This window comes from Montipora foliosa, chromosome 3 (assembly GCF_036669935.1).
Source record: "Montipora foliosa isolate CH-2021 chromosome 3, ASM3666993v2, whole genome shotgun sequence".
NCBI lineage: Eukaryota > Metazoa > Cnidaria > Anthozoa > Scleractinia > Acroporidae > Montipora > Montipora foliosa.
In genome coordinates this window covers 13147296-13157295 of record NC_090871.1, presented here as the reverse complement: position 1 = coordinate 13157295, position 10000 = coordinate 13147296, and the positions used below count along the sequence as shown (strand labels likewise).

Below are 10000 nucleotides of genomic sequence, written 5' to 3'. Positions count from 1 at the left end.
CCAAAGACCTTGGCGACCTGGCCACTTCCTGTAAAATATTGAATGCACCCGAAACCGATCATTCCGCAATCTTTTTGCAACTCAAATCAGATGAGCTAAAGCAGAATAAAGGCCCAGGCTTCTGGAAATTTAACAACTCTCTTTTAGAAGACTCTCCTTATGTCCTATCAGTAAATGCGATTTTATTTGGCTGGCACCAAAATGCGAACAATAAGAGAGTGTTCAATTACATTCTTATCATCGCCAAATATTATATCTTCACAACACGTGTCTGCGACAACAAGCTGAGCTTTGAGTGCTTTCTTTTACGTTTAAATAGCAAGTTAGACGTCCTGCGTACGATAGCTATAAAAAACAAGTCACTAAATAAATTCGAAACAACTTGGGCACCTCTTTTGTAGTTTTTTTTAAAAATTTATTTACTTACTTATTTTATTGCTAGCTATATTTGTTATTTGTTTTGTTTGTGTAATTACAATTAGGAAAAAAATAATTAGCAAGTATATTGTAAGTATAAATGTAAGTGTAATATTAGTACTGTAAGTAGTGTAAATGTTGGAGATGTAAATAAAATTGCATTGCTAGTATTGCTTAAAAAAAAAAAAAAAAAAAATAGTAATCCCCTACATTTTTTGATAGTTGAGCGGGACTGAAGAACTTATGCGTTTTGTCATTTGTTTGAGCATAGACCTCTTTCATTATGGCGGCCAAATAAAATATTCTTCTGTTTTAACGCTAATAAGCCTTTCTACCCTTTCTACAACGAACAAATTTCAATATTTGTTTCAAAATGAGGCCAGTAGGTCTAATTAACAGAAATGCAAAAGACTGTAAAGTGGTCGCCACTTATGAAAGTAGCCTATTGCCCTCAAGTGCGGGAGGTTCGCGGAAAGGATGTCCTTACGGGTTCGACCCAACTGGACTGACACTCAGGGTCTTAAAATATTTTTCTTCCCCGACTGATAAGAGTTTCAGTAATTATCTAGTTCCCAGATATATAACGAATGTAAACCGTAGACGCCATGTTACTTTTTGGTTCCGAAAATTTCGGTGGAAAGGGAAGGACTTATAGTTCTCGATCTGGTGGTCTGTCCTATGGCTAGTACTGTTGTCTTATAAAGGATTACAGTAAGCCAAGAAAGCAGAGGTAGCCAAAACAGAGAAGACTTTGCCGAAGCTGGAACTGAGTAGAAGCACTACGGTCCAGTGGTTAGGGCGCTTTTCTTGAGATCCGGAGATCCCGGGTTCAAGACCCGTTCTGACCGCTCGTTGAATTTGATCCTTAGCTGGTACTCCCTCTTTCAACTTCTCAGCCCGCAGCACTTCAGTTAATAATCAACTGGTTTGCCTCTGGCTCTTCGGGATTCAAGTAATTCTGTTGTTGTTCTCTTCGTTCGTTTCGTTGACTGTGTTTCATTGGCCCTGAAATGCACCTATGGGAAGTGAACAATTGAGTATGTATATAATGTATATTTATTAAATTCATGCACCGAGTTCTTCACAGTAACATATGAGCCCAACAAATTCTAATTAACTAGCTCCCAACTGAGTGGCTCCACAGCTCAGTTGGTAGAGCATTGCTCCGGCATCGAGGAAGTCATGGGATTAAACCCCTTTGAAGCCACATGATTCTTCTATATTTTCGGAGGGAAGTCTAAAGGATTTGACGTGACTATTGAGTGTCTCGTAAGTGGTATAGTGTTAATAAGAGACGTTGCTTCAAATTTTCCGATCAGATTACGTCTCTTTTTCGTTATGTATCGTACTGTAACATTTAGATGTAGATTACTGAAAGCCCCTGAAAGCCAGATCTTGTTTTTAAGTCGGTAGTCCCAAGCCTTGGTCCGGAGGAAAGCAGCGAAGCGTCTCGTCCTTGAATAAAATACAGCCTTGGCTCGATGATTCAGATTTTCTGGAACTTATCTCCAATCCCGGAAGCGGCAGAGGACAACGAAGATTTACTCAATTACCTGTGGAGATGGACGCGGTCCGTCCATATCATCCTGATCCGCTAATTGGTAGTTTCACAGGAAGGAAGAATTCGAGAGGTCTGCCAAATCTTCACCGAGCTGTCCGTGCTGATTGTTTCTGGTCAATCGGTAATTTATTGGACAAAGGGGCTGACATTAATGAAAAGGATAAGGATGGATTGACACCTCTGCATGCTGCTACAAGGTATGTACGACGGGCCGGAAGGGATCGAGGAATTCAGGGACTTAAATATGCGTGTTAAATATGCGTGTACTGCATGCAACATGCATGGCTTCTGATTGAAAAAGAACTTAATACTCTGGTATACTCTGTTTGATGGTTATGGCCTTCACAGGAGATTTTCGATTTTACGTTAATGTTAGACTTCAAGCATTTTCCTTTAAGATTCAGGCTATAATCTCATGATCTTTAAGAATTCTTCCTCACACTCACAATTTCATGTTCCAATCAAGGTTTGAAAGAGAGAACATTGCAAAGCTTTTGCTCGAACGAGGGGCTGATCCTACTATACCAAATAATAATGAATGGATGACCCCATTGCATTCAGCTGCAAGGAGAGGCAACACAGAGATTTGCGGACTTCTGTTACAAGACTCCAGGGTGAAGGCAATCGTAAACATAGAGGAAACAGTAAACCCGTTCATATGTGCCTGTTTGAGTGGATCTCGAGAAGTATGCGATCTGTTTTTGAAAAATGGAGCAAGTTTAGAGTCAAGTGCGTATTGTTACAGTGCACTCCATATTGCTTGCTTTCGCGGGAATGAAGATGTTTGTGAACTCCTCCTCGAGACCGGTAAATACTAATGCTAATAGCATGATAATTATTACTCATATAAAATTGACGCTACAACACTCATCACTTAACAGCGATGTTATGGTACCAAATCAAACACCAATTATTACTAAAAAAGATTCAGTCATTTTTGTTACGTAAAAAGTTACCGTGGTAACAGGAAATCCTTGCAAAAACACCCCATATTTTGGTTTCAGCTGCTTATATCTCAAAAATGAACTCGGTGACCCCCATTTTTTATTTCTGAAATGTAATCAGCATGCCAGAATGGAACTTTCTGCAAAGGTTAAAAAAATTCTGTGGAGCGGATTCAGAGCCACCTTAAATACTTGAAATTTAAGGTAGCACTGAATCCCGCTTCACATTTTTTTTAACTTAGCAGAGAGTTTCATCTTGGCCTGCTGATCACTTTTGTGCAATAAAAAAATGGGGTCACCGAGTTCGTTTTTCAGTTATGAGCAACTAAAGCCTAAAGGCCTAGGCTGTTTTTTCAAGGCTTTCCCGTTGCCATGGTAACTTGTTACGTCACAAAGATTACTGCATCTTGTTCAGCAATAATTGATGTTTTACATGGTACCATAACATTGGTGTCACGTGATAAAGTGTGGTAGTGCCAATCCTTCTAGTAACAAGGTCTCTTGAAAGTGTTAAAACTGGTTTGAGCCACCTGGTTTGAGCCAACTGGTTCTCACAAGGTACTGACGACGTAAGGAGGGCGGGGCATTGGTTCTCTCGTGTTTACTGTATAATTAAATTGGAAAAACCTTTTGGATATCGCAGCTGTTTATTATGTTCCAAGGAGGAAGGTGGCTAAGAAGACATTTATGAAAGTGAGGAAGGTAAAGGTACATCTTATTTAACGTGGAAGTTCCTTTACTCTATAGAGAGTATTCTCCCAGGAAGCCGACGGTGCGCTCATTTTACCCCCCTCTTTCCATCAGTGCTCCGTTGTAAGGGTATTTAAAGCTTCTTAGGCTACACTGAAAGGAAAGAAGTCGAAACAAGGATGTGAGATCCGGGGATTGAACTCGGGACCTCTTGCACCAAGGCCGCGCACTTAACAACTGTGCCACCCTTGCTCCTTATTCTTGGAGTCAGTTTAATCTTGCTTAAACGGAAGGTTGGGGAGGCGCGGTGGCCTCATGGATAGTGCGCTCGTTTCCGGATCGAGTGGTCCGGGTCCTGGCCGGGGACATTGTGTTGTGTTCTTGAGCAAGACACTTTCCTCTCACGGTGCCTCTCTCCACCCAGGTGTATAAATGGGTACTGGCGTAATGCTGGGGGTAACCCTGCGATGGACTACCATCCCATCCAGGGGGGAGTATAAATACTCCTAGTCGCTTCATGCTACGGAAACCGGAGATAAGCGCCGACCTGATGGGCCCTCTGGCTCGTAAGCAGTGACTTTAACCGAAAAGGTGAAGGATTCGAGGTTTGAAAGATCACGTTGATTGATTTTGATTAAAATACTAGCGCCGTCGACATCAGAGAATTCCGAAACATAACTTTAAGATTCCTGGAGCCCTTTTCTCGAAAGTCCTGAAACTTTTCGGGTGTCATCATTCCGTCTGTATCTTACTCCGATTAAAAGGGCGTCCAAGCAAACCATTCTCAAACGTGACACTAGACAGAGCCGCTTTAATGAGTTCGGGAGATCAATTACATCATTTTCTAGGGAAAGATTATTTTAACTGCAGTCCTGTGCGGAAAAGTACGAACGTACATTTCCGGTAGTTTTTTGAAACTGCCAGTGATTTGTTTTTCCCAATCAAGTCTTTCCGCCTGCATTCAACTGAAAAACCCGTGGATTTCTACTCGTATCAAAGTGGCGATTAAAAAGAGGCAGAAATATCTGACTGATGGTGGGAAAGACTCCTTTCTCTTCAAGAAGTGGCGCAATGCTGTCTGACGTCTTATTGCAGTTTATAGGAAAGCGTTTTATTCTGCCAAGACCAAAAGCGCGAAGAACTCGAATGTGAGCCAATGGTGAAAGGCCGTCAAAAACATCTCTGGCCTATCTGCTTATGAGGGGGAATAGTACTCACAGTTGGTTGATGGGTCTCCTGTTGACTCTATGCACTGCGTAGCGGAGGAAATCAATCAGTATTTTTGTAGCCTCACCGCAAGTTTTGTTCCCCTTTATCACTGTGACGTCACAAGTATTAGTGTACAGGATATCCTAAACGATCTTCTTGTAACAGAGAGAGAAGCCTTCAAGGCCCTTAGATTAATTAAGACTAATAGCGATACAGGCCCGGATGGGCTGCCGAATGTCGTTCTCAAAACATTTGCGTTTGAGCTTGCGCCGGTTATTGCTCATCTCTGTAACGCGTCGCTTCGTGAAGGATACATTCCTTCTGCCCTGAAAAGCGCAATTGTCTATCCTCCCCCGAAAGTACGCCCGCCTAAGAGTGTTGAGGACGACATTCGCCCCAGGTCGTTAACGTGCCGGGTTGCCAAGGTTTTGGAAGGGTTTATGCTTGTGCGCAATTTTGCCTAACATCCTCGCTGAGCTTGACACAAAACAATTTGCGGTTTCCGGTAAATCCACTTCTGAAGCCTTGGTATACATTTGGCATTAGCAGCATCTGAAAAAGGCCAGTGCTGTGTAAGGCTTTTCTTTGCTGATTTCAAGAAATGCTTTGACCTCATTGATCACACAATTTTAATTAGTAAGCTTTCTGATTTTAGCGGAGTTCATAACAGTCTTCTCAGATGGGTAACTGCATTTCTGCTGGATAAGTCCCAGGCCACTCTCATTGGGGGTGTAGTTTCTAGCTCCCAATACTGCGGGGAGGGATTCCCCAGGGGACCAAGCTAGGACCGGTAATCTTCGCGGTCATAGTAAATGACCTCGTAACATCCTGGTGCCCACGTGCGAAATACGTTGATGATTTGACTGTGATGGAGATTGTCCCGCGGAACTCTCCATCTCTGTTGAATCGCATCGTAGATGACATCCATTTTTTCGCCGTAAATAACAACATGAAGCTCAACCCGCGTAAATGCAAGAACATGACTGCTGGCTTTCTTCAATACAACAGTTGCGTGTTGTGGCCCATTGCGGTAGGTGGATCCCAGATCGAGCAAGTATCATCCTTTACATTGCTCGTTGTTTTCGTGTCTGAGGATCTTACCTGGGTTGCACACTGTGATTATGTAGTGAAGAAGGCCAACAGGAGACTGTACGCCCTTAGCTAAAAAAAATGTGGTGCCCCGCCTTTGGATATAATCACCATCTATTGTAGTCTGATAAGATCTGTTATTGAACATGCTGCTGTGGTGTATGCAGGACTTCCACAGTACCTGTCTGCAGCCCTGGAAAATGTCCAGCGTTGTCTATAATCTGACCTGGTGTTCGTTATGAGGTGGCACTTGGTAGCGCAGGGTTTTCCTACTCTTGCCGCGAGACGTGACTTATTGGGAACTCGCTTCATTGGGAGCACTGTGCCAGATCAGCCCTTGTACCCGCTAATAAACAGCAGATTAATAGATATACCTGCCCATTACTCGCTTAGATCTGGTAGTCAGCATCGTCTTCTCCCCACAAGGACTGATAGATTCAGCAAATTCGTAACAATGAGATTTAAGCCTGGCCCGGATAAATTTATATTATTGTTTTGTGTGTTGTATTGGTGTCTAGCGCACTCAACCTGTAATTCAGTTGCCAAGACTGCAACAGGTTTATTTATTTATTTATTTAATTTTCTCAATCATCTTGTTTTTTGTTATCTTAAAAACATGTTTAAATACTAGCGGGTGGCGGTTTCACGACGGGTTTTTGGTCCAGTTACCGGGACGTTCAAGAAACGTTCAAGAAACGTCCGTTAATCAACCTGAACCCAATTTAATTTTGGTTTTTGTCCAGCTTCCAAGCAATTACCGAGCTCGAGACTAAAAGAATTCATAGACAGGGAAAGCCCAGATGGACAGACACCTCTACATTATGCTTGTACTGGAGGTTACGAAAAAATCGTAGATTCGTTACTACGTCATGGCGCGGACCGTCAAGCACTCACCCTTGTGGCATCTGCCTCCCCGTTACATCTTGCAGCTAAAACTGGCAACTTATCTGTGGTTGAACTGCTAGTACTTGATGGGGCTGAAATAAATTACAGAGATGGAAAGCTCAGAACACCGTTGCACAGGTGAAAAAGAAACTTAGTTAATTACTGGTGTATACAAGGGTAGATATTGGAAATCTCCGTTAGATTAATTATTTTATTATATAGATATCGATGAAATACCGGGAATTTTCTTGTTCCTAAAATCTGAGGTCTTCGTCGGGCACGGTGAAGATACTCTTCACTTTATCTTTCACATGTGAGGATATTGATGTCGTCATGTTAACGACATGTCAGCTAATAATATTAATGCAACCTGTTCAGGGGCGAAGTCGGCCGGCCGTTGGTGTTATTAATTAAAATGTTTAGAATTATAAATTTCCGTTGAAGTGCTTGTTATATTAATTTCAAAATTTTCAGCCCATTGCAGTCCCGGCCTCAGTCAATCATTTTTTTTCTGTTCTTTTAGATGAATAAAACACTGAGAAAGCTTAGATTTGGATTTATGTTATCTAATTTATATATTTATATAATAAGCTCAATACTGCACGCATTTTGATCGATTCTCACCCATGATCTATTATAGTTCACCACTAAATTTTCTCCGATTCTTATTGGTTTAAATTGATCACGTGACGCGATAGTGTTCGTCCGCGGAGAGACACTATCAGCCCATAGTGCCCGTCCGAGGAAAATACCCGGATGGATAGTAGTCGTCCGCTGAAAAAACAGTTGACAGTTGTACGCTATTCTTTAGCCAATGTACGCTGCGAATTATTGACATTTGTGACAGCCTGTACGCATGAATAAATATTTGATTGATCTGCATTAAGTGGGTTTTGACTTGTTTTCAACTGGCGCGCGGAAGAAAATTTAGTGGTGAACAATAAAGACAGTAGAGTGTTTATGTTCCGGAAGTATCGGTCTGATAGTTGCCCCTTGGAAATTTGATGTTCTTAAAACTAGCATATTAGCCCTCGAAGCTTCGCTTCTCGGGCAAATATTTGTTTTAAGAACATCAAATTTCCGCGGGGCAACTATCAGCCGATAGTTCCTCGACAGAAACACTCTATTGTTTAACTAGAAGGCCGGCTCATAGCTGACGTCATTATCAAAAACTCCTAATTCTTTGCCAAGTATATCGATACTATCGCCTTGCGTGTGTAACCTTTTTTGTTCTTAACATATTTTGGCGTCCCCTGTGATCTATGACTGAACAGATGTACGGCAACATGGAATCTATTTATTAAATAGATAAAACTCGTAACCCCTCGCCGTCATATATCCTCTATTTCACAAATTGACACCAGTTTTTGTGTCTGTCCTCTAACTGATGATAAAGTTACGTCATAACAGGCTGTAAAAGTTGGTGCGGATGCACGAACTGAACTTGTTCAATCACACCACCAACTTGCATAAGTTAAAAAAGTCAGTTCAAGAATCGAAATCCGATCAAAAATCCTCGTGGCGATCAAAAATGTTCCAAGCTTAGTGAAATCGAGCTATTTTGAGGTAGGAACATTCTTCAGTAAATGTCGCGACTTCCTTGCCTGAGGTTAAGTCCGCAAAAATAATTAAAATTAATCCTCGATATTGATACTTTTAGCGTCGCATAAATTATAATTTTATGTGTCCGTACTGTTATTGATGATAAAAGTTAGCCAATCAGCGCGTGAGAACTATCACGCGCGCTTCAAACTATCGTCTGAACGCTTACTCGCTCAGAACATTTCCAAATGAAACGTGCTGTTTATATAATTAACTTAAACGGAATATTTGGCTACTCCTTAGTCTTCTAGCATTTTTTATTTGAAAATTGGCATACGATTGCAATGATCTACGCCTTCTTTTTGAATTTTTCTTCAGCTACCTTGACACAAACTGCAGCTCCTGCTGTTCAAAAGCTGGTATACTGTATTGCATTGCACTCAGTCCATGTATTAATTGCATAATGCTTATTGCATATAAAGCTACCTATATGGAAAGAAGTTGTTTTTTTTCTATTAATTTCACTACTGTCCATTCTATTTGCTCGTAGTGCCGCAACATTTAATAACTGCCGCATTGTGGAGCTTCTCCTCGATTCTGGAGCAGATCCGGAAGCTTTTGACATTAATGGGATGACACCATACCTATTGTCGGTGACTCATGGATCCTTGGATACCGTAAGACTGTTGTTGGAACGAGGAGTAAACATAACAGCAACTGATGCTGTAATGGACAGCGCCCTTCACTTGGCTATCCAGTACAGAAAACCTGAGATGGTTAAAATGTTGCTAGAAATGGATAAAGATCATGTTCTGATAAAAATGAAAGACAATTATCTCAGAACCGCTTGTCATTTGGCAGCTGCATTAGAGACTTCTGAGGTATATAATACAGAAATCAATTCATTGTGACAGTTCCTGTCTTAACGTAGGCTCAGTGCAACACAATCGCATTTTTGCACTAAGTTCTATATTAGCTTAAGGCCTGGTAAAGCAGTATTCTTAAACCTCTTGCTCCAGCAAATTGACTGACCTGGGTATAAATAAAGACTTTTTCGGCCAGGCTCCTTGGAACCTCCTTCCTTCCTCAGCCCGTGGACGTTCATATAGTGATTAATTAATTGGATGAAACGTTCAAAACGGTGTTAATTTATTTCCCCCATTTCCCTTTCTGCTTCTCAAAATCTGAAAGAAAAAGAAAACTGAACGATAAACGCCACAAGATGGCGGCATAGTCAAGTGGTCTGGCCTTGAATTCAACGATCCTTTGCTTTATAAACAGTTATTAACTGGTTTCCCATTTTGGGCGTTTGTTTTATCTGTACTGTTTCTCTCTAAGCAACGACCTCATAAATTAAGAGTGTATTTTAATGGGTTAACCAGTGGCATTTTTTTCATTTTAGATATTAGAAATCCTTCTGGGAGATGTAAAAGTGTGTGTGAGAGAACGAGATATAAAGGACATGATTCCACTTCACATTGCAGCCGAGGCAGGTTCTCTATATTGCGTGCTAGCCCTTTCAAAACTACCAGAATTTGTTTCTCTTTTAAATGAAAGAGACGAAAGGGCAATGTCACCTCTTCACTTGGCTGCCAGCCATGGCCACACGTAAGTAACTTTAGGTTTTATACATAGGCACTAACTGCAGAGAGGATTGGTAGTG

General features: G+C 41.3%; 1 protein-coding gene across 1 annotated transcript in view; it reads left to right on the top strand.

The window, feature by feature from the left end:
• The window catches only part of LOC137996806 (transient receptor potential cation channel subfamily A member 1-like), a 33724-nt gene that overhangs the window by 5346 nt on the left and 18378 nt on the right, over positions 1-10000 (top strand). Inside the window, exons 3-7 of the mRNA XM_068842392.1 lie at positions 1824-2175; positions 2445-2785; positions 6654-6933; positions 8888-9218; positions 9740-9945. Of these exons, the coding sequence (XP_068698493.1) occupies positions 1824-2175; positions 2445-2785; positions 6654-6933; positions 8888-9218; positions 9740-9945 (1510 nt within the window). The remainder of the gene's footprint in view (positions 1-1823; positions 2176-2444; positions 2786-6653; positions 6934-8887; positions 9219-9739; positions 9946-10000) is intronic.